Genomic DNA, 24,937 nt, shown 5'->3' on the forward strand with positions numbered 1-24,937 from the left:
AACACTGGCTCTAGATAAGGCCTTTTATGTTTTTCGGGAGTTTCACAGCCACCTTCGTTTCTCCTACAGACTTCACAGCCTGTTCTCATTCAGTCTTAATCTTCAACGCTAGATGCCACTAAATCCTACACACTGGTCCTTTAAAACAGCAACAACTGCCCTAGGATCGCTTCTTTGCCTTAATCTGGCACATTTACGTCACATTGATGTTGATTAATATGTGCTGTCCCTGATAAGTAAATAAATGAAGCATCCACATTAACCCTGAAGAACCTAAGTTGTAAGTCATCACAGCCACAACCTCAAACTGTGATTCAATACTGAAACTGGCCTGAAGGTGGCTGCTAGTGATGCAGCAGTAACAATCTGGTTTTGAGAGACATGAAAAACAGATGCTGGAACACCACAACTGAAAGATTAAATGTACCATGAAAAAAACCCTAAATTCACCACAGTTTATTACAGTTAGAATAACAACCTCTGAGTGGCACAAAAGTGAGCTACAATGCCATCTCATGTGCCATTGTAGAGTATTGTCAGTTCTGTCTGACTAAAGGAGAGACTGTAGATCCTCTTTGAGGTTGTGTTTCTTTCTGGGTTTGGTGAGTGATGCTCTAAGCTCTCGCTACGGACCCGCTCTGTATCCAGCAGGGGTCAGTTGCTAAACTGAAGGGCACAATCTGCTCTATTCTAAGTTAAATGCCAGGAAGCAAGCTTTAAGGCTTTAGTCTTTTGTCAGTGTTCACACAAGTTTCACTTTACGTCAAGTAATCGGGGATTGGTCGGAGGGTTCAGAGACAGGGTCAGGTTAACATTAACCCACATTGTGCACTTTAAGGGAATGACTACATGTAAGGTCTATTATGTCACAAGGCTTTAAAAACTAGGAAAAATAGGCCAACACAAAAGGGCAACATAAAAGAGCTGAACAAAATGCTGACACAAAAAGTACACAAACAATTTTAAGCCTTCTGGAAACTTCAAATGGTTAAAATAATTCTATAAAGTTGTGTGTGGTCAGGCCAAGCTCGATTCAACCCGTTTATTACTCAGAGTTATGTCACACAACCAGTCTCACACTGCTTCTAACAACAGGACTGGGAAGACTGTAAAGGCTTGACCAATTTAAGAATATATATAAAACAAGCGTCCTCTATTAAAGGGCCAGTGTGTAACATTTAGGAAGATCTATTTGCAGAAATAAAATATAATATTCATTTCATTAGTGTATGACCATTTTTAGAGCTTAGAATGAGCAGGTTGCCTTTCATGGAGCCCACCATGTTTCTACAGTAGCCCAGAATGGACAAATCAAACACTACTACAATTCCCCTACAGGCTGAGCTGTATTCAAATGGTTGCAATCTGAAACTTCACCACTAGATGCCACTAAAATGTTTAAGTGCCCTTAAACATTTACTTGCTGTGGTGTGTTCAACAACAGTCTGGATTTCTGTACATTTCATTTCACATCTACAACAGTGCTGCATTAAAGATACATTTATCATAACCCAAATTTCTGTCTGCATGTTAAGGTGGCACTATATAAGATGTAGAACTTAACCAGTTCAAACATGATACTAAAAATATTTGTCTGTTATTAATCTACAAGCTGAAGCCTGTTTGTTGCATTTTTCAGTATTTTTAAAATCTCTACAGGACAAGTCATTGAGACACTCTTGAAAGCAAAAAATGTTTTATTCCTCACAGGGGAATCTTTGCAGCCATTAATTTAGAGTTATATTTTTCTGCAGAGAGGCAGGACAGACAGGCAACCAATGCCAGGCAACAATAAATTAAGCTCAACAGCCCTCTATAGTGAAAGACATTGTATGTGTGCTTAATAGTTCAGCAGAAGTCACATTCTTTGCTCAGAGTATGAGAAAACTGTGTGTGGTATGTTTCCGTACATAGGATGTGGCTCGGGGATCTATTTAAATGAATCACTGTTCATGTCCCGTCCCTTCCCTGTGATTTCAATTACCAACTCATATACTACAACTGCTGCCACTAAATCTACAATTTGAGTGATTCAGCCCGGACACCTGAATAAGTCAATGTTTTTAGAATGACGACAACTCCTTCCTCTTTGGTAATGTGCCTTAAATATGTTGCATTTCCCTTATACAGTAACTATTACATCAGCCTACTTCCTACCATTCTGTTTCGGTATTTCAATCCAACTGCAGAAGGCAAATCTAAAGCTTTCCTGTCAGAAAATGAAATCTGGTGCAGTCGACACTAAAATGTGGTTATGCCAAGGTAAAACATCTCTGCAGTACACAATATCAAGCTCACTCTCAACAATTATTTTGCATACTGCTACAGATGGACCAAGGTCTGTCTGCCTTTCAAAGATTTAACTGTTGGGAGTAAAGAGAGAGGCTACTGAATCAACAGCAGAGTGTCTGTGATGCAGGCACATTACTGCAGTATAAGACAAAACATCCTCCTGTGTCAATGCTCTTCCTACTCTGTCCCCCACTGTGACATGAGAGCCACCAGACAGCAACAACTTTGTCAGGTTGGGATAAAGCTGCAATTAAAAAGACCCCAAACTTTCTATTTGTGTGTTGCAGAATAGTCATTATAACAGGTAAATGTTGTATATAGCTGTATCATTATATGTTGAGCCAACCCCTTAATTTTCTAGTGAATATAACCCAGGGGTGACTCATTTTCAAAACCATTTTCTACTGAAAAACAGAAAAACAAGTTACCAACACAAGCATTTGAGGCATGTTGTTCTCAAAACTGGACTGAAAATACTGTAGTATCTAGTATTAAGTCTGATCAGTTTCACACGGAGTATTAACAGCTATGCACAGATTCAAACTAAAAAAATAAATAAGGAATTGTTTATCTGCGTGGGATCATTTTTTTGTCGTGCTATTTCAATCTAGTGTAGATGTAAACGTTTGGGACAGGATACAAAAAAACACCCACAAGCTGCCCACATATTAAAATCCTGACAATTTCACCAGTCTAACAAGCTAGCACACACTTACAAAATAGCATTTGTTTGTAAGAGAAAACAACAACAAACAACTTTCCCATGACTTTTGCCATCTGAAAGGGTAAGAACAAGTAATGTTTCATTATACTTATGACTCAGACAGAGAACTGCCAAGTACATTTAATCTACAATTGCATAAATCTACCCTGAAGCAGATGCATCATGCAAATACAAAAACCCATGACTATTTTGTGGTCAGAGGTCATCAAGTGGCAACTTTAGTTTGTACCAACAACAGGCTTCATGGACCCTGAGACCCAAAGGAAGATCTGGGAATTTTGGATTGTTTTGTAACATCATGAACTTCAACCCAAGTGGTGCAGAAAAAAGAAGAAAAAAAAGAACAGAACTGGAAAAGGAAGTCGATTTTGCTTAATATAAATTTAGCATCTTACGAGGACTAAGTAGGAAAATGTGTGGAAAGAGTTAATAATGCCATCTAGACAAAGGCTTTTTCCTTTGAATCTCCCATTCAAAGATGCTAGTGTGTTTGTCCTAGGCCGGGAAACATTCTTCAATGAATGGGATGGACACTGCTACTATCACAGAGTGTGCTGAAGGTGGACAGCTGCATCCTGAGGAGCTGTTCAACTAGAGGAGAAAAAAACGTGGTATATTGTAGAGGATATAGTGGAACGTGTGTGGTTTTGTGTATCTGCTCCTCTGTGTTGTTTAGTGAGTGTGTGTACTGAAAGGAATCTCCACTTCACTGTTCTTCACAGCGACTGGTCACAGTGAGGAGGGGGGAGTGGTTTAAACTCACAGTTAGCTAATCAGAGGGGCCACGGGCAGCTGAAACAAGTGGTTGGGGGCTTGATGAAAGACGAGCACATGCAGTCTGGCACCGGTAACCTCAGGGAATGACACACTACCACAAATTCCTGATGGCTTTTTCTCCTCCTACCACCGAGAGGTAATAAAAGGAATCTGCAGAACCTCAAGAGGATTGTTTACACTTGGATGCTGTTGGGGAAAGACATCCAGTCACTGAGTGAAGGAACAATCCAAGGAGTGATAATTGTACTAACTTTAAAATTCAGGCAAATAGCTTCACTATGAAAATGCTGAATTTGGACCTACTAGTTTTAAGTTTCTGCCTTGGTCTGGGGACAGGATACTGCGCAGTGAGTAAGAGACAGTATCAGATCCAAAACGGACCATGTAGCTACACCTTTCTGCTGCCAGAGCAGGAGAACTGCCAAACCCAGGGCGGCAACTACAACTTTCCAGTTCAAAAGGATGGACCCGTGGACAATGACATGTCGGCTCAGAGGCTGGAACAACTGGAGATCACCATGGAGAACAACACACAGTGGCTGCTTAAGGTAAAGTTGTGTCCACGCATGATATCACATCAATACGAAAGACTTGAGTTATTACAGTGAGAGTGATAGTTTCAGAGGAAAACAGGATGATGTCTATTTAGGTGTCTCAGACTTTGATGATGTAGAGGACAAAATGTGCTAAAAAGCTTTAAAAAATTTAAACAGGTATCACTGGAGATAAAGAACAAACATTTACAATAGAACATGGAGGCAATTTGGATGAACTGCTGCTAAAACATTATCTAATATACTTCAGCGCATGGAACATCTGCTCACTTTAACATTCAGAATGAGAAGAAACTTGTTTCAAGGATAACTGCTGTTTTTGTGTTCATGTGACGGGCAAACTATTCAGTCTCATGCTAAACCACTCGCTCTTTGTTAAGTGCCATACAAACACAAGTAAGGCCTGACCAATACCATAAAATAAATAAGTGATCCACTGCTCAACTAAACAAAAGACCAAATCAGTTTAATGAGAAAGCAATTTTGTCTAATTGTATAGTTATGTCAGAGCTATAACACATAAAATAACCAAGCACGGTTCCCAGCCATATTTATTTATTTTCTTTACTTATCTTTCTTTCTTTAAAGACCGGGAGATTCCTAAAGAATCTTTGGGAACAAAAGAAATGTGCTGAGACTCTTTCATTCAGTGCAAAAGGACATAATGGGTTTGATGATTGACAAAGACTCAACACAGGTGTCCACATGAGGGATGCATACTTTCCTTTCAGTTTGCTGAACCTTTACTTATGCAAGTGAAAGAAGAGGACTGCCTCTCCCTCTTTAGAGTGTAATTACCGATCTGAACTATATAAGACGAGCCAGAGGAGACAAGGACGGCTCACAGTTTGATCACACAATTTCCCATCTCATAACATAAAAGAAGCTCTGATCTGGCCCACAGGAGAGCTCAGAGGGTACTCTTCTTTCATGTTCTTTATGATCTAGATGCTGCTACTCAGTAACCACGTTCACACAGGCAACAGCTCAAGTGCTGCAGCCCGTTTACGACACGAGTGAACATTTTACAAAGTCCAACAGCACATGTGACAGGCTTCATATTTCTTAATGCACGGAGGAGGACTCCAGTACTTTCTTTTGTTGTACGATTTCACCAAATTAATTTGCACATGAGAAGACAAATATGGGAGAAGAAGTCACAGTTAAGGTATGATGATTAAAAGTTTCACAACCCAAACGTTGTTTCCTAAAATTTTACTTGATACTTTGCCATAAAGAAGAGAAATTATCTGTAACACCTTTTTACCACACTACACAACATAGTCTCACTATTAAATATTATACCTTACTACGGCTCTGCATTAACAAAGTGGAAGCATTAGATTTTGTAAAGGTCTATCAGTAGGTGAGTGTGCCATGTCCCTTAATATCTCAGAAGAATGAAGTCAAAAGTGTGGCAGAGACGTGAGGTAGCATTCATCACAGCTAAAATAAGAGAGCCACATTTCTTCAACAGCTAAACATTAAAAAAAACAGAGGAGTTTGTTTTACTGCAGCGGTGTCTTGGGGCTTCCTGATAACTCACCTGGTAGAGTTGGTACCTTGCTGAGTGCTTGCTGCAGAGGCCATGGGTTCGAATCCGACCTGTGGCGCTTTGCTGCCTGTGCATGTCATCCCCTCTCTATCTCTCTCTCTCTCTTTCCTGTCTATCTTCAGCTAATAAAACCAGCCAATAAATATATATATATATAATTAATTATCTTCTTTTGATGAGTGCAGATAAAGACAATTTCGGGGATTGATTGATTGATTATTAAAAACCTCTTTTACAGGAGTTTACAGTTTGATGGAAGGATGGAAGAGCTGAGACAAAGTTAAATAACTTTAGAAAACACGTAGCCGCCACCTAATTTAAAGGAATCAGTGTCATTTACAAGCTTAAATAATTTCACATTGGTATCCCATAAACGTAAATGATAACATAAAAGTTTTTTTCTGCTTTTTTCTATGTACTCTACTGCACTCTATGCACCAGCTGATGGCAACTAAGGAAAACAATTTGTTGTCACGCTCTCGTGTGAATGAGGAACGCAGCCTTACTTTACTGACGCCTTTGAGGCACACGGAGTAAACAACTGATTAGATCATTTACTGTCAATGGGACATCCTGCCCAACAATTCAAATGACAACCTTCCACCTACGACACATCCCTGTGTGTATCCAAGAACATAAACAAACTGGAAGTCATGAAAGGAAGACAAACAAAATCAGCACTGATTGCAGCTGTTACATGTATTTACCATAAGAAAAATAATAATATAATTGGCTGTTTCGGGGGTGACATTACTGACTGATGACTAAATAACAAAAGTGATTGTGCAAACTTACGGTAGATGACGAAGATGTTACAACTGTCACCTATTTTCCCGTTGTACACACATATCATAGTGTCATGAAGGATGTAACTCCTCACTCAACACTTCCATCCTGTTTACGAGTCGTGTGACCTGATTGCCACTCAGGAACACCATGCAGGAAATAACTTAATGATTGGTCTCAGTCTAAATCTGGCAATACAGTAAGGTAGATAAAAACAAATCTTTTAAAGATGAAACACTGACCTTTTCCCACCCTGAGGGAGTCTGAGCTATTGTATTATTCCTGTGATTAAGAGGTTCGATATGGGCAAGATGATACGAATAATATTTATATTAATAATTTAAAGATTTGTATTATTTCAACACTTTGCTAAGAAATTACAATCTAATACTTTACACATATTGACTTTCAGGAAAAACAACATCTTCTAACTGACTCTTTTTCTTCTTCTAAAATACTTGATGCCATATAATAAAAACAATAAGAAATGCCTCATCATGGGACGGTTCTGTTTACGTGCATCCATATAGCTCTCTTTAAATAACAGAACAATATGCCTCATCATAATGCTGATATATCAATGTTAAATGAACCTATAGCATACAAATATAAAAAAATATGAAGGCGACACAGATTTTTTAAATGAATAACACCATCATTGCCGGGATATTATGGGTAGACCAGGGTACATTACGTGATGATGTGAGTCAGACAGAAGAGAAAATGGTTAAGTGTTCCAACAAGAAGATAAAGTTGGTATGTAAGAGGAGGGAGCAAAACAATACAACAATGAAATATATAAAATGTCTACTACAAGCTTTCCAATGAGTTTGAAAACAACAAATTTTGAGATTTTAAGAAGCATGGCTACACACCCAATAATAATAAATAGTATGTCTGTTATCATAAAGTTGTTTAACTGTTGACACTTCACTCTCTGTGACAATGGTGTTAACTGCACTCCGGTCAATGTACAATGAACACTCAATTGAATGTTATTCCCTGATCCAACAGGGTAATCTGAAGAAAAGAGAACAAGTGACAATGAATTTTCTCTTATCAACTGCAAATGAGGTTGCTCAAGAACTCAAGCAAGAACCTGAGCCGCTTTGTCTCCAACATTACTGAAGCAGCTGTTTATCTGTGAACTATGAATAATACATGATTGTGCATGCACAACAAAGACCACTGGTTAATGCTCTAATCAATACTTCTTAAAAACCATCTAATGGTAATTGTCTTTCTTCTGTGCTGCAGCTGGAGAACTACATACAGGACAGCATGAAGCAGGACATGGTCCAAATCCAACAGACCGCTGTCCACAACCACACAGCTACGATGATTGAAATAGGAACAAACCTGCTGAGTCAAACTGCAGAGCAAACAAGGAAACTGACCAATGTGGAGGCACAGGTGAGGCTGCACTGCTCGCTACTTTAAACAGAAAGAAGCCGCATTAAATAATGTAGCTTCAGAGTTGAAAAAATAAGCAGAGGGAAAAACAGGCATGACTGCGTCAGTTTATTATTGTGGCTACACGTCAATGACCTTATGTGAGCCAACTGTACAGCATTTCCTGTTATTAGCACCACTCGTATTCCCACAGAAAGGGTCTATCAGTTTGTCACAATCAGACATCCGTCTGTTCAAAGACATCAACAGCTCCATTGGAGACACATAGCTAGGATCCATGTAAACAACCTGCTTTTTGCTGAGTTCAGTTCCTCCATAATGGGAAATTAGAGGCAAGGTCCCCAACCCCAGAGTTAGTAGTTCAATACGTGTGTCTGTGAAAATAGGTGGATTTTTAAAGTTTCCCTTGTTCAGGTACGTCTGCTGTATTGGAATTTGCTTGTTCTTTCCTCTCATGTTTTTCCATTTTACAAAGGGCTGTTTGTTTACTCTACAAGTGCAGACTGGCAACTTGTTCTTTTGTTTTTAGGTAATTCATCACACAACTCGACTTGAGCGCAGACTTCTTGAAAATTCTTTGTCAACCAACAAGTTGGAAAAACAACTAATCGTCCAAACAAATGAAATCAACAAGCTGAATGACAAAAACAGGTGAGGGCATCAAATTAAACAATTTTCAGGGTCACCACGAGTACAGCGTTGTACAGCTAATGTGCAAAACAAAGACAAAGCTTGCTGTTAAACTTGTTACCTTGTCCTCAGCTTTCTGGAGAAAAAGGTAGGGGATATGGAGGAGCAGAGGCAAGTGGAGCTGAAGATGCTTAAAGATGAAAAGGAGCAGCTTCAGACTCTAATACTGAGACAGACGGCCATCATAGGCGAGTTGGAGCAGCAGCTCCTCAAAGTCTCCTCCAACAACACTGTTCTGCAGCATCAGCAGCAGGAGCTGCTGGAAACCGTGAACAACCTCATTCAGACCATCTCTGCCGGCTCCGCTAAAGGTGAGTCGGCACTCCAGATCACTTTAACTTCTCTACCCTATAGTATAATAATCAATGAAAGGCAGACTACATATGCATTCTTATATTTATATCCTTAAACTACATCCCAAGAAAGAGTGCCACTGTAAATAATGAGGGGTGGATACAATTTAACAACTACAAACTAATACCACAAATAATACACGTTTCATGGTTGAGACAATTGCATGTGGTTGTGCTTTTGTATTAGATTGCACAAACGAAAACCTGCTAACTTTAATTACCACCCGCTGCACTTTCAAAGGACTAAAGCAATGAAGATGCCCCTTTTTTAGTAGACGATGTGAACTTATCAAAGGAGGACAGTTCAGTGCTGTACTGTTGTGTGACGTCATATGAACAAAGCTGATTTCTTCTGCAGAGACCAAAACAGTCATGATGCAGGACACTCCAACCACATTCATGGACTGTGCTGCCGTCTTCAAGTCAGGAAACACCCAAAGTGGAGTCTACACTCTCACATTACCCAACACTACAATAGAGGTTAAGGTAAAGTATATATATATATATATATCCACACTTACACAACCTTGTAAATAAAACACTGCACACCTCTGGGATCAGTAAACAGTATTGTGTTCGTGGGCGGGGCAGTTGGATTAAAACACTCTCAGACTTCCATTAGTGATGTGCATGCTTGAGCTACAACTGTGATCTCCTTAGATACTTTTCAGCAGATAAGACTTGGACTTCAATTCTGTATTCCTTCCCTGCAGCTTAACATTTGTTTTAACCCAACTCAAATAAGACGCCACTGTCAAATTATAAATGAGCAGTGATTCTTTACAGAGCATTAATTTTGAATTATTAATTACAGCAGCTCCTTTTTCTTTATGTGTGAAGGCTTTCTGTGACATGGAGACAGAAGGAGGTGGCTGGACAGTACTACAAAAACGCTTTGACGGCCATGTTGACTTTCACCGTACGTGGCAAGAGTACAAAAAGGTAAAAGCAATCAAGAAGAAATTCTTCCCTTAAAAAAATATATCCTAGACTACCGTTTTCATTCCAAATGCTCAATACAGTGGCCAGATTTGGTTTTGGCCATCGAAAGTGTTTCTAGGGACTGGTGATTCTGCACTTTTAAGAGGCATTTCCTACATGCAAGCCAAAGAAGAAGGGACAGACTAAAACTACAAGCACAGTGATCACTATCAAAGAAAATAATGCCAGCAAGGCACCCCCAATATTCTGAACCCACAATAATGTTAGGATCAGATTTAATCACAGCATATCTAATATTTCTGCAAGTGCATCCAAAACTTTACTTATGATCTACCATCAAAAAGGCTTCTAGCTGGTTCCCAAAAATAGTAAGATAGATGGGCCAATACCACGCCAAAAAGAATCTCAAATCTATTCTCAAGTCCCTACAGAGCAATCAATAAAAGGAAAAGCATTCCGTTTAAAATCAATATTTCATTATGAATGTAAGTATCTGAGATTGTTTTGTGTAAGTATTTCTGTAAAAAATTACCTTCAGTGTAATAGCCAAGAAATGTACCATACACGGTGGCCCTCTGTCTGTTTGCTGTTTTGTTCATGGAAAAAAAACGACATGCCCCTACTTGCAGGGGTTCAACAAAATTTAATTAAATTTCTTTTGTGTCTTTGTAGGGGTTTGGAGAAGCTTCAGGTGAATTCTGGTTAGGAAATGAATTTGTCTCCAGACTGACAATTCAACAGTCCTACAAACTAAGGATCCAGCTGAGTGACTGGGAAGGAAACTCTGGATTCTCACAATATGACCAGTTTTCTCTTGACAGTGAAGCACAAAATTACAGGTACATTGTGCTGACAACATCAAAGAAATAAATAACTCAGATGCCCGGCGACAATCACTGAACAGTTTAATATTTGCTTTGAGACAAAATTTTACAGCACCTGTAGCTCAAGTTATCAAGGAAAAAGAAGACAATCAGCAAATAATGCTTCTCTCTTACAACTGTGCTGTACAAGTCTGCTATCCTGAACACCTACCTGTGTTCATAACTGTCAACTGCCTATTTTCAGCCAAGCAGCGTAACAAAAGCACAGCCTCAAAACTTAAAGCCTTGCAATTATTATGAAGAATTTAACAAGTATGTTATTGACAACATTCAGAAGCAATAGTCCTTGAAAAAGGAAGGCTTTTTCATAAATTAAAGAGTTTACATGTAGTACAGTGAAGATGAGACCACGTTAATAGACACACTGACAGCACTTGTGGTTGTTTTCCACTGAATTTGCTCTGGTTGTTCGGAGCACTAATGTGTAAGAAGGATTCATTCTAGGGTTGCATAATTAAATCAAAATATTATGGAAATTGCAATATGGCCAAGTGCAATATGCAAATTGCAGAAGCTGCAATATTTTGATAAAGGTAAAAACAAACAGCATTATAATGAAGTACTGTAGTGCTACAGACTACCTGGCCTAAGGATCTTGTTCTTTAGATGTAAGAAAACATGGTACAGACTACAAAACATCATGATTTTAATCATTTTTTCAGTGAAAATTAAATTTGTGATGCTTCCCAGACTAATTGTGAATAGCAGTATTTGTCAAAATAATCGCAATATGATGTTTTTTATCACATCGTGCAGCCCAAATTCATTCTACAGTCTTCTATGATTTCTCCTCCTATTTAAAAGCAAAACACATTATAGAAATTCCTCTGGATGGAGGTTCTTTGCTGTATAAGACTATTTACTTCCTGATACTGATACTACTGGCACCAGCCCAAAGAAAATGTAATAAAACTGGTCAGTGTTTGAAAAATAGGAAATGCATGAAATGTCTTGGATTTCTAACATTTAGTCTTCACCTCTTGGCAACAACACAACCTTTAGAAGTATTTTCTTTTCCGAGCCTAAGCTGATTTCAGGAGTGGAATGGATACTTCCTTTGAATTTGACAAACAGACCTTGAAATTCTCCAATTCATCACAGTTCTATTCAGGTCTCACGTCTACTTGACTATGACCAATTTGGTCTTCAGTTAGTTGCCTCAGTAATTCCAAACAACCCCGACAATGAAACTGCACAAATAGCATTACCCGAATCCTTAAAATAAAAATAGAAATCACACAAACAGCAGAAAAAACTGTAACTGTAACAAAACTCTAATGCAAATAGCTCACAATTTAATCCTTATGCCAAAACCCATTTTAGACGCAGTAGTAGTGAAGTTATGGCCAAAGAACTGTATGAGTGAGTGGGACGTTGCCTTTTGAGGAACAGCAATCATGGACTTCCTCCTCCTCTTCCTTCATTTTTCCTTTTCCATTCTACAGGATACACCTTAAAGGCTTCAGTGGAACAGCAGGCAAAATAAGCAGCATTGGGCAGCCAGGAAATGATTTCAGTACAAAGGATGCAGACAACGACAAATGTGTTTGCAAATGTTCACAACTGACAACAGGGGGTAAGAAACATATTTTGTGCTTTTTGATTAATTGTCATTTTCAGGAAAATACAATAATCGTGTCAACTTGCGATGGCACAAATTCCCACCCACCCCAATCTTGGCATTTCCCCCAAAAATCTTCAAGGGCATTTTAAGCGCTCCCGTACTGTTGTGGCCTGGTCAAAGAGCACAATTAGCTCAGAGTTAATCACTGATCAACTCATTGGGGAATTCAGCCCCTACAATGGCTGACATTAATAGCCTGGGAACAGAGCTTTTCCCTCTCTCCTCTTGTAGCTTAAAGGTCCTCCTCCGTTCCCTTTAAAGTGACTCCGCTGCCAGAAGTTTGTCTCCCTCTGTATTGGGGTCTGCCAAATGAGCATGAAAGCATGAAAACCCTAACCTTATCCTTTTTTTCCCATGAGAGGTCTCTCACAAGGGACTCCGCATGCACATTATGCACAATTGTGTGGCACTGGACCAGTAAAAAGAGTAAAGCAGGATCTGCCATTACCGATACGAAAGGCTGCCTGTTTTGAATTAATACAAATTTGAATGAATGCAAGTGAAAAGGGGGCTGAAAAATGATTAGATACACCTGTCAGTATAAGAGCCTTTCAACCCAACTCAACAACTATGACTTTGAAGGCAAACTCTCACTGGTTTTACACATCAAAGCCTGTTTACAGCGTTGGGGAATACTATTACATGTGAGAAACAAGTTGCATAAAACCTTTTGTGACTCCAGAGGGAGCTGTGTGAAGTCATAATTGCTGAAGACCGTTTGCATTGTGGGTACCAAGGCAGAGGAAAGCGTGGATTAAAAAAGACGATATCTCTGGTTCTGATTAACCAATTTTTACAATATTTGCAAGGAGTGCAAAGTTAAATCAGTGGAGTACTCTTCAATTCTATTATCGATTATTAATGATTATCATAGAGTTGAATAAACTGCTCTCTCATATAGTTTCAACAATGACCTGGTCAAAGGACCTATTATTATAAAGCTATATTAAATTGCACTGAACTGGCGGTGTGAAATTATGCTATGTAAAACCATAATCTTATGAGCTCTAATCATTATATTTTTTTAACGAAAAGATTTTACTTTTATTTCTTGAACGCTGTTTACAGATATACATTCTATTCCTATGGACTACATAGGACACCCCCTTTATTACTGCATCTTTAAGAGTTAATAAGCCATGTTATCAGTCACTCTTCCCAGCACAAACTGATAAAAACCTAAAAACAAAAAGGTGTGTTTCCACAATAAGTGACAAATCTCAACTTCCTCTATTCTTTCTATATGGAGCAGATGTTAAAGTTTGTTAACCTCAAAAGGTGAAACCACACTGACTTCATGAGCCCCGATTAGAAGACTGAAAGTTGAAAGAGATCTCACAACTTTGAAAGTCTTTTAGTGTGATCAAGGCTCTACAGGAGTGTAAACAGTCTCCTGAAAGTACAGTTTAAAACGCCTCCATATATAAAATTTTAATTTCTTCTAGTTTGACTTCTAGTGTTGTCTCATGGGTTAAACTCGCGCCCACAGCTTTATAAATGAAAAAAAATGCATTTGTAATGATGGTTTAGCTCTGAAAGGGGCTTTATATGTGTAATATTTGATTTTATTCTGTAGCTTTGCCCTGTGATCATGAGTAATCTCCTCATATATGTGACAGAAAGAGCTGTCAAGCATGAAAGAAACGTTTTAAGCCCACCAACCCTTTTTAAAACAGGTTAACCTATCACACTAAAGAAAACACCATTCCTGTTCTACACAGAGTTGCATGAATTATCATCTTTGACAACACCACATTTAAATTGCCAATGTTTGTTTTGATGTTCTAGGTTGGTGGTTTGATGCCTGCGGTCCGTCCAATTTGAACGGGATGTATTACCCGCAAGGCCAAAACTCAAATCGCTTCAATGGAATCAAATGGTACTATTGGAAAGGCTCGGGCTACTCACTGAAGTCCACCACAATGATGATCAGACCGGCAGACTTCTCAGGTTCCCTTTGAACTGTCACTCTCAGATTAAACAAAGTGGGAAGGAAATTCTGCCTGACAAACAGCAACAAACAACAAAACCAAAAATACAAATTCTCAAGGGAGCCAAAGCACTTCAATGAATATATTTTTTGCATACCTTTGGAAAGGCATATTGTGTTCATGTGTTTAATAATTTGAATCAAATGGGTTTTTTGCAAAACACTGTGAAATACGGACTGTCAAAATGACAAATATCTATACTGACAATACTTATGAATGTGGTGTGTATAGATAACTAAAAGGTATAGTAATAACATTGAGTAATAACAGCTAGCTAACCAGAGAGGCCAGCCTACAATGTGACGTTAATTAATTTAATTTCTTATTAAATGATTTTAATTTAGTTTAAGCACAATCTTAACTATGTTTTGAATCATAGCTGCCCGTGTCATTGTAGAAAAGAGACTATGGTACAACATGCAGATAAACAACTGGCTCAAAGTGATTGTTATGTGTTCTGGAAAATCTTCTGTTAAATGCCTAAAATGTAAATGCAAATGTAAAAAAAATGCCACAGAAAATATTTCTCTTAAGATGACGTTGTATTTCTCCAGAGAATGTATGTACATTTGTTATTTAATTTATATGTAGATTTAAAGGTTTCTATTTAACAATATTCTATATGATGGAGATTTGTTACAGATCTTAAGTGCTAGTTCCAGGCTAGTTAATGATAAAATTGCACATAAAATAAGAGAAATCCTTTTAATATAATTCTGCAGTACCTTCCCACACAATGATGATATTTTTGCAGTCTTTTGGGAAATTATTTCTTTTTATTTATGTAATTTTTCTTTTGAATCTACGAGAAGAATTTATGAGAAAGTGAGGAAGCTGACTTTCTCACCGGAAAACACTGGCTTTAGATCTTTCAGAGTGACTGTAATGCTCTACCAGCCATTATATACCTGAAGTTGAATATTAAACACAACCATGAGGCAGATAACCAAAGACATGAGCCTTGACTCTTCAGCCCTTTTCCACAATAGTTCTGTTCTCCACTATAACAATGAACCGCCTGGTGAACGCACACAACGTTCACCACAACCTTTTCAGCAATGTTTTATCATTTCTACTACAAAATAAAAATTCTACATGCTCCAAAGTTGCATTTGTGTTGCTTTTGAGGTCGCTAATCACAGTTTAATTAAGAATGTCAAGTGTAAGTGTATAGCTATTTGTGGCCAATATGGATAAAATCCTAATAAAATAAAATAAATTATAGTATATGTGATTTTATATTGCAATATTGATATATGTCATGACAAATGTTTCAGGAAAATCGGGCTATGGTTATAATAATAATAATTGGTAACATTTGTTTTTGGATAATTTAATGAGTTAAACAATGAGCCAAATCAAGGTACAGTACTTTATCAGATTAATATAAAGATCCTGATTATTGATTTGTAACATTTCCCACAATGGTCTAATGCAGAGATAAATAATAAAAAAGGGATAGTTACAGTAGAGAGCTGCTTCACATATCGGCCTTATGTGACAAGTAGGCTTCAGTCTTTTAATCTTAATGCCAATTCACTGAGGTCATACCTCATTATTTGAACAGAGGAACATAATTTTACATTACAAGATACGCAAGAGATGAGAACAAAATTCACTTTGACAATTGCCCGTTTAAACAATAGTAATGGACACGTCTAAAATCAGCTTCTATCATTAATATTGACAACAGCTGAAGGCAACACCGGGCTCCTCCACCTCCACAGGACATAGGAGCTGAATGAAAAGAGGGAAGCATGTGGTGGATGCGTCCATAAGAGTAAAGGAATGATAAACGGCCGTGGGACATGAAAATACTTTGTCTGTCACAACAAAAGACAGCATGTAATTCTAAGAGGAAATGTGCTGACATTTGTCTCCATCAAGACTGTATGTCTTCCCTCGCAGTGGCGGAGGGGGACAGTGATTCATGAATGACGAGTTCAGGAAGAGGCAACATTCACCTTTCGCACAGGATGCTTCAGGAAAAACAAGCGGACTGAAAATGGATGACTAGCAATAAAAATTAGCAGGTTTCCGTCCAGCTTCCTCGGCTTTGGTTTTACGAGCGTTTATTAGTTTGGAGTGTCAAAAAAGAGCGTTGTAAAGATTTATATGTCTATATATATGATTTAGTGCAGTTTAATGCTGGTAGTACTTGTGTCATGGACACTTTTACTAGTATTAGATTAGTACTTGGACTCACCTGTGCTGCAGGAAATTGGTCTGAAAGTTCATATGGTTCCTCTGGAATCCACTGCCTTTGCTCCAAACACCAGAGAATCTACTCAGGAAAAATAAAAATAAAAGATAGTGTCAGACTTATAATATAATATCATCAATAGTGGTTATCGCAACATATTCAATCTACATACCCATTCAAAAGAGAGGATCCAGCAGCCACGAGCTATGCCCAACAGTATATTGAGAGTCCGCCGGTGACCCCCAGACACCACATGAGTTGTGCTCTCACACACTCGGTCAACGATTGAAAAACCACCCAGTGCTTTTACCACCTGACCCACTGTTTGCTGCTTCCTACAAGAGGTGAAATGAGTAGAAAGCATCCAACACAAACTATTAAATGACACTTTTTTTTACCAACTTGCTCACCAATGTGACAAAAAGTTTGAGGTACTTACTCAGAGGGCATGCTTGTCATAACCAATGTTCTCATAGCCTGAAACAAAGACAAACACACAGAATTATGACAGGGATGAAACATTTTTCTTAACCAAATTCCTCTTTACTTAAACGGTCATTGACAGTTCAAGTAATAACCAATGTCATTGTGAAGAAATGTGACAGAAGCTTGAAGTGAGAAAACAGAGACTGAAATCAATTAAACCATTACACAACATGTTCTTGAACTCGATGCTTTCACACCTATTTTATATTTGAGGAGTAGCTCTAAGCCTCACTGTGTGATCTAGAAACCCCACATTGTATTGTGTCACATAAAACATCTGGCAACAAATATAAGTGTAGCAGCTAAAAAGCACAGATTTGGCTTCATTTGTTTCTTGGCTTGTGTTTGTGTAAAAAAGAGAAGACAAGAGTAAAATATGTTAACTCTATGTAGAACAAATCTACACTTTAAAGTAGCCAAGATGTTATATATTATATCTATAAATATAAAAGGCTCAAAGACACTAGGGAATGTAATGTATGTTTCTTCTGGGGGTAAGTATTGTGAGCTGGTTTGTTGCATGATATAGTACTGAACAAATAAAAGGATCATTATTCAAAAGCCAGACAGACCGTGCACTTTCAATAACCCTGCCGGATATATAGTTGCATAGAGACCAAAAAGGAAATCAAATACCAAGGCCACGAGGAGAGAAAAACATATTCAGGGCGACTGAAGCGGAACTGTAAATTTGTAACCTGACGACTGTGGTCCATCCAGACTCGTACTTTGGCCCCAATACAGCAAGCTATCATTAACACAAACACCTGAGCAGCAGTTACAAACAGGACCACCAGGCCTTTTCCTGCCACACTCTGATATCTGGTCCCCCAGCTGGAAGTCAGGGGTTAAGGCCTGCTATACACAGTGGTGCCAAAACGGTCCGCCAGCCCTGCCCACACCAGTCAAACATCACATTATCTCTGATAAGCAAGTTGGGAAGTCATTGAGTCGGTCACCACCGCCCCATGACTGCTACTCCTCAGTTGTCCAGACAGAAGCTTTCTTCAAAAGGGAAAATGTTTTGATATTCCAGTTTGTTAATGATCCACAAGAGGGTTACCTAACGCTACAGAACTGCCAAAAGGTGACCAGAAAATCGGCTCGTTTGGAGCCCTTTCAAACTAAGTCAAACGGCTCAAAACATGGGCAGCTATTCTGACAGTTCCTCAAAGGGGACTTTGGCTTATCTTATGCAGTGGACATGTTCTGGCAGCAGCAAAAGAAAAAACAGGCACTGAAGAATGAGTTGCACATAATGAGCCTCTGACAAAGAGCTGGTGTGAACTGCAGCACGGCCTCTGAGCACAAATGAAGGAAATTCTTCACTGTATGACTAGGTCTGCTTGATGGCTGCTACTCTGCGCACTGAAAATGACACTTCAGAAAACCAAAGAGATCTCAATCACATTATGATGATAGAAGTCATAATGAGATCGAGAGGATAGATGGAAAATACATTTTTAGAGCATTGTTGGAGCCCTTTCATGGATTTATTATAGAACTGACAGCAGAGAGATGAAAAGAAATGAGGAAATACTGATAATGAATGACACGCTACAAAGAGCCACAGCTCAAATAGGGACACATGGGAGGACGTTGAGGTGCTTTCTTGGTTGGACGATGATTTTTTAAAAGAACTGTATCTTTAATAGATAATTCACAGTAAAGAGTGGTAAGAATCATGAGGAGATAAATAAATAAATGACACGTGAGGTCCACATCTGATTTGAAGTAAAGACTAATTCATTACTGAGCATTCGTAGCCTGCTAAAAATAAACAAAATAATTCTGTTGTTGTGTTCAACACATGTAATCTGGTGACATTTTCTGCAAATGTCAGAGTCTCAACTGCAACAGCAAATCTGCACTGTATTCACCCAAAGTCAAACAGCATGAAATTCATCAGTTTATCATCGGCACTTTCAAAGACTGGTGAGCCATGCAGGTGTTACCTCCAAGCACTTAATCACGAATGACCGCGTTTACCAATACTGCCTCATATTTGGACATTCATCTATTATCGGGAGCTTTACAGAACTAAGAGAGCAACTGCAACGTCTCTGTGATCAGGCTACAATGAAGTCAAACCAGAACAGATCCCCGGGGGAGATGACGTCAAGTTTGGCTCGTTTCAGCTACAGCTTGTTGAGGTTACCAGCGTAACGAAAACAGAGCCCAGGTGCATTTCACGAGCGAGGAAGTTGTATGCTACCATCACAGAGGCAAAAACACAGGAAGCCCCTCAGGACCAGACAGAACCTCTAGGCTAGATGCGTCAAACGCCTACAGCTATGGAAGTGTATGACCTTATGGAGGAAATACTTCAAAAAGGACGCACGCTACTCATGTTTAGTTTACTTCCTAAACTTCCTATATTACAGAAAACTTCAATTGTCACAGGATTTTGTCATAGTCTACAGCTGCAATAGTTTTGGAAGATCAATAAAAGACAAGCTCAAGTCAATGAAAGTGTGAAGAACAGATAGAACATGCATCTAACTCAACATTTTTTTATATACTTTGTTACACTGTTTCTGCATTTATGTGATGAAATAAGATAAACAATGCACTGTGCAAAGTTCAGACTGGTTGGAACTAAGAATGTCACTAAAAAGAGGAAAAGTCTCAAAAGTCAACTTCATCAAAATTAGCTGATACAAAAGCACAATAGATACAAATACAAAGGAAATGTATATAAATTACTAATTGGGGGATTTGTAATTAAAACGGTTTAATCCAATGTCATCAGACATCATGACATCAGTATTTTTATTGAATCAGTAAGCTTCCCACTGGTGACTTAATACTCGTTGCATCCTGTTTTTCCAGCCCCACTCCAATTTTTTCCCATAACACAGTAGGAAACGTATCATCAACATGATTTCTTTAAAAAAACGTAGGTACTATGACGGGTTATGTGCTCTCTTGGGACGTAACAGGTGCAGAAAAATCTGAATCGACAGTAAATTACACAATTCAATTGAGTTAAACATTAAAAAACTTCTTACCTTTGTTTCGTTGACCATGTTTTGAAGACTCAAGCTGACTTGCTTGTGATCCTCGTCTTCAGAGGGAATCTCTGTTAAACCAGCTGCAACTGTACATTCATTTCCTCTACCTACATTTGAAAACAAGAAAAACAATTGAAAACAGCGTTGGGGGGGGGGGGGGATGTCACTCAAGCTATCACACAGCAGGCCCCGTTTGTGTGCGTTCGTCTCTCTATTCACACCTGGCTGAAAAACTGTAACATGAAACTGTAATCTGCAACATTATCAAACCACTTACTGCTGCCTCATTACCACATGATAAGTAACAGACTGCTCACTTTAATCTAAATTAAATAAAACTCAAACTAATCATTTTAAAGAATAAAGTTAACTAAGATGGGGACTCAAATATTCTCAGGTCTCATAAATTTGACACCTTTTCAATAAAATATTAAATGTGCTTCAAATATGTCAGGGAATCAGTATCAACATACTTTTATCAGTAGCTTCAATGAATCTGTGATCTAAATGTCATCAAAACTACCACATTATCGCCAAAACTCCAAACACAGTAACTAAACTCATCTTCTAATACACAGACTAACATTAAATCTAAGTCATTAATGTTTAGATTTGTTTACATCAGTAAATGTTTTCAACAGTGAAGAAGCCACGACTTTCATTATGATCAGTTGAAAAACATATTGAATACTGATTTTCCATCTGTAACTCTGTCCAGCTTCAAAACTTCTTATCCTGTTCAGGTTCCTGGGGGTCAGGGCCTCAGCATGTGTTGGGCGAGATGCGAGGTACACCCCGGACCGGTTGCCAGTCTGACACATAATGACAGACAAATGCACACCTACGAGCAAATACAGCTTCCAATTCGCTCGAGCTTTATATATGTGTACATACAGATACTGTATATACACACATATATATATATTACATGTGTACATGTACCCCAAATGTATGATCTAAATCACAAATTAGGCCTTTAAAAGACAAACACACATACAGAATATTACGAGAATATTCATATAAAAAGGCCTCATTTAGTTACGTAGAAATTATTTCTTTATTCTTCTCTTTAAAATGTCACATCCAGAAACAAAATTTCACCTTAAGAAATCTAGCTTGAGGAAATCATTCACTGATCCAACATTGAAGTTATGTTGCAGACCTTTTTGAAATCACATACATGACCCAGGGATTACACCATTGTGAGAGTTCAAACACCATCCGTGATATTTTGTTTTTCGTTCAGTTCATAATGATGACGATAACAAAGAAAGAGTATTGGGTCCATTATATACTTTCTAAACTCTGTAGCCTTACTACTCACTTTCCACGGTATGAGAAAGGACACTGACAGCAGTGTTAGCCTCCGTGAACATTGCTGACTGTGCTGATGAAGAGGCTCTTCTCTGTTTTACTGCTTTACTTGTAGTCGTACTGATGCTTGTAAATGGCAAGGTGCTTTGTCTTCGCCTTTTAGGCACAGGTGTTACATTGGCACTTGGACTATCCAACGCAGGCACAGACTCTTTAACATCCTGTTTAGGACGACTCGGAGCCTCGCTGCTCGCATCAGACTGCTGATTGCGACTTTCTTCCAGTTTCTTCTTCTTTTTACTGTTAGTTTCAGATCCGATGCTTTCACTTCTTCTTGGTTTTCTCTTCTTTGGGATGGAGGTAAACTCAAAAGGAATCTGAATGTCTCTCTCCACAGGTAGATTAGGCAAAAGAGGTCTTTTTGATTCGTGGCGGTGGTTAGCTGGGGAGAAATAGTCCTCAAACACATTATCATCTCCTCCGTCCGCGGAACCTGAGGCAACACTTTTAGAGTCACCGGATAGAGTGAATGATCGTACCAAGGTAGAAAGTGACTGTTTGGCTCGTTTGGGTGTTTTCTGTTCCATTTTCTGTAATGGAGAAGACGTTTTTTTTGACAGTTCACCTGCAGCATCACCCAACTTGGCTGGAGACGAGAGGCAACTAGAAGATTTCACAGCGTCAGGGGAAAAGTGGGTCTTAGGCTCTGTAAAGGATTTAGCTGCTTTCATTTTCCGCTTTCCCTTTTCAGATTTTTTAGGCGACGGACTGGATGATTTTATATGTGATCGCCTTTTTTCTTTACTGAAGTTCTTGCTGTCGTCAGATCGCCTATCCTGGCGAGTGCTTTCTAATAAACCTAATGATTTGTGTTTCTCTGCTGTTTTCTTTTTGACCGAAGTCCTTCTTGACTTTTTTGGGCTATTCCCGTCTTTGACGTCTTTGACACCGATGTCAGGACATTTCAAAGGACTTGAAATCTGTTTTGGCACATTACGGCAGGGTGACAGCCAGGGCTTTTCAGAGCCTTTCCGGTGGCGTTGTTCAGAACGGCCATGGTCAATAACATCACACTGTGTTCTCCCTTCTTCCTTATCAGGCGAATAAGCAGGTTCAGCAACAGAGGCACTGGAATCATCATCCGACTGGTCATCTATATTGTGGAAAAATTCTAAGAGTTAGTTTTAAGCATCTTCTAGATTACATTGTTTTATGTTTGTCAGTAAATTCAGCTACCAACTGACTTCCACTATATAAAAGCACAGGCTTCCACTTCGCATTATAGAGAGGGTGAGTTAACAAGAGCCTGATCAAGCGAGCTGCTTATGTAGCAAGTTAAAGAAACCAAGCACTACACTCATATGGCTTCTCCTACCGCTGCAAAATGACACCCAGCTATTCTTGGAGGTGCCAGCTCAGATGGCAAAGAACCTGGGAGTTGCAAACATTGCGGCAGTAGCCCTAAACTAAATAACCAAAAGCACTGGATATTTGTGTAAAAAGGATATACTCTCAATTTTGGCTAACATCTAGCTCTTGTCTCTATGTGGTTTGAATGCACTTCTTCTAAGTCACTCTGGACAAAAGCGTCTGCCTAATGAATGTAACGTAATGTACTATTTTTCTTAGGAGCTGTCAGAGCAAATGGGGGCAAAAGACAAGTAATTACTGCACATTCAAGAGACTCCAGTGGGATGCCAATGTTGCCCTGTTTCTGCCGGTTACCGTCTCTAGTAGCGAGATTCTTTTATGCAGCTTTAAGCAGTACGATGCATGAACACACACAGACACAGAAAATAATACATATTTGAACTATTTGTTTACTGTTTTCAAACATTCACCTTATTTTATGATCTTGAGCAAAAACAAATATGTAGGATTTAGTCCAAGATAGATAGATGATAGAAGTGCTATCTTGGATTTCAACGTGGATTCCTCTGGCTTCATCTTGTCGCTAAACCTGCCAGCTTTTTATCAGTAACAAGAAGATCACACCATATTTTCTTACACATTAACTTGAGGACAGTCGGTGTGCTCCCAAGGGAAGGTTTCCGCCCGGTGGATGAGCAGGATTCAACCATTTGTGAAGCTGAAAGACAGTGACATATATGTGAATGTCTGGTTTTTTTAAAAGTGCTAAAATATTTTGAAGACCTTGTCAGTTCATCAGGCTGCACATACCTGTTGGTGAGAGGTTTTCCCGTTTCTCTTTCATGTCTTTCAAACGCTGTGCCATGTAATCTGATCTTTTCAACGCAGGGCTATAGACTATTCCGCTCTCTTCATCAATAATGATGGGCGACACGTCTGTAACTGTGGATAAAAAATAATTGTGAATGACCAACTACAAAAAACCACTAGTTTTAAAGGTTTCTAAAAAGGTGTAATAATGTCTTACCAAGAGGTTGTTTTGGTACTAAATCTTTCATCATCTTGTCTAATTTTTTCCTCATGCGTCTGTCATTTTCAGGAGTCCTCTCTGGAGAATCTTTTGGCTGCATGCAACGATGCTACATGAATCAAATACAAAAAATATTTTGAACAGAAAGAAGCTTGAATACTTGATTTTGAAGGTCAAAATCACTTCAATTAAAATGCCAAGGTAATAACTTTGCTTAGAGAAGCTGAACAATGGAGAAACTCATAACAGGCATCAGAACACAAGGACATATAAGAAAAAAAAATCAGCAGTGAAATATTACAAACTTCATTAAGGTCATTTTGGGTCAAATCAAGTAGGAATGTTTTAGTCATCACATAGAACAAATATGAATATATTATATAGGATTTCTTTTATAACATAAGCGGCTTTAAAGGGGTTACAATTAGTTTACATGAGCCAGAATAACAGCTTACTTTCATATCCATTCAATTTGGTAAGTTTTCATGTGTATTTTTCTCTGTGGGTCAGACTCAGTATGAGAATAGAGGTAGTAGAAGTATTAGGTCTTACATCGATCAGCCATAACATTATGAGGGGGTCATAATGTTCTGCAGCCCCATACACATACACCTTTCTATCAGAACCAGTATGAACTTTTCCAGCATTTTGGATCCGTTGGATCGGACCACACAGGCCAGCTTTCACTCCCAAAGTGCATTATTGAGCCTTGGACGACCATATCCCTGTCTCCGGTTCACCGCTTTTCCTTTCTTGGACCCCTTTCGACAGATACTGACCGCTGCAGACCGGGAACACCCCACAAGAGCTGCAGTTTTGGAGATGCTCTGACCCAGTCGTCCATCACAATGTGGCCCTTGTCAAAGTCGCTCAAATCCTCACGCTGCACATTTTTCCTGCTTCTAACACATCAACTGGAGGACAAAATGTTCAC

At 38.8% G+C, this 24,937-nt stretch overlaps 2 protein-coding genes across 2 annotated transcripts in view; one reads left to right on the forward strand and one right to left on the reverse strand.

The window, feature by feature from the left end:
• Positions 1-24,937, reverse strand: part of mcph1 (microcephalin 1) — a 30,016-nt gene that overhangs the window by 2,690 nt on the left and 2,389 nt on the right. Inside the window, exons 6-13 of the mRNA XM_035664058.1 lie at positions 24,001-24,112; positions 23,784-23,915; positions 23,611-23,691; positions 21,613-22,755; positions 20,286-20,395; positions 17,228-17,265; positions 16,961-17,123; positions 16,792-16,869 (exon numbers count right to left, since the gene is read on the reverse strand). Of these exons, the coding sequence (XP_035519951.1) occupies positions 16,792-16,869; positions 16,961-17,123; positions 17,228-17,265; positions 20,286-20,395; positions 21,613-22,755; positions 23,611-23,691; positions 23,784-23,915; positions 24,001-24,112 (1,857 nt within the window). The remainder of the gene's footprint in view (positions 1-16,791; positions 16,870-16,960; positions 17,124-17,227; positions 17,266-20,285; positions 20,396-21,612; positions 22,756-23,610; positions 23,692-23,783; positions 23,916-24,000; positions 24,113-24,937) is intronic.
• On the forward strand, positions 3,809-15,684 carry angpt2a (angiopoietin 2a). The gene is made up of 9 exons (XM_035664059.1): positions 3,809-4,341; positions 7,946-8,101; positions 8,631-8,752; positions 8,864-9,102; positions 9,503-9,630; positions 9,985-10,086; positions 10,759-10,925; positions 12,416-12,546; positions 14,383-15,684. Exons 1-9 carry the CDS (start codon positions 4,072-4,074, stop codon positions 14,553-14,555), a joined length of 1,488 nt encoding a protein of 495 aa, XP_035519952.1. The 5' UTR covers positions 3,809-4,071; the 3' UTR covers positions 14,556-15,684.

The sequence above is a fragment of the Morone saxatilis genome, unplaced genomic scaffold (genome assembly GCF_004916995.1).
Source record: "Morone saxatilis isolate NCDOM2014 unplaced genomic scaffold, NCSU_SB_2.0 Contig19, whole genome shotgun sequence".
Lineage (NCBI taxonomy): Eukaryota > Metazoa > Chordata > Actinopteri > Moronidae > Morone > Morone saxatilis.

Bases quoted from the DNA above. Each gene is read 5' to 3' on its own strand.
- angpt2a (XM_035664059.1), top strand. From the start codon at position 4,072: ATGAAAATGCTGAATTTGGACCTACTAGTTTTAAGTTTCTGCCTTGGT. The intron at 4,342-7,945 runs GTAAAGTTGTGT...TCTGTGCTGCAG, and splicing joins ACACACAGTGGCTGCTTAAG to CTGGAGAACTACATACAGGA. The intron at 9,103-9,502 runs GTGAGTCGGCAC...TTTCTTCTGCAG, and splicing joins CTCTGCCGGCTCCGCTAAAG to AGACCAAAACAGTCATGATG.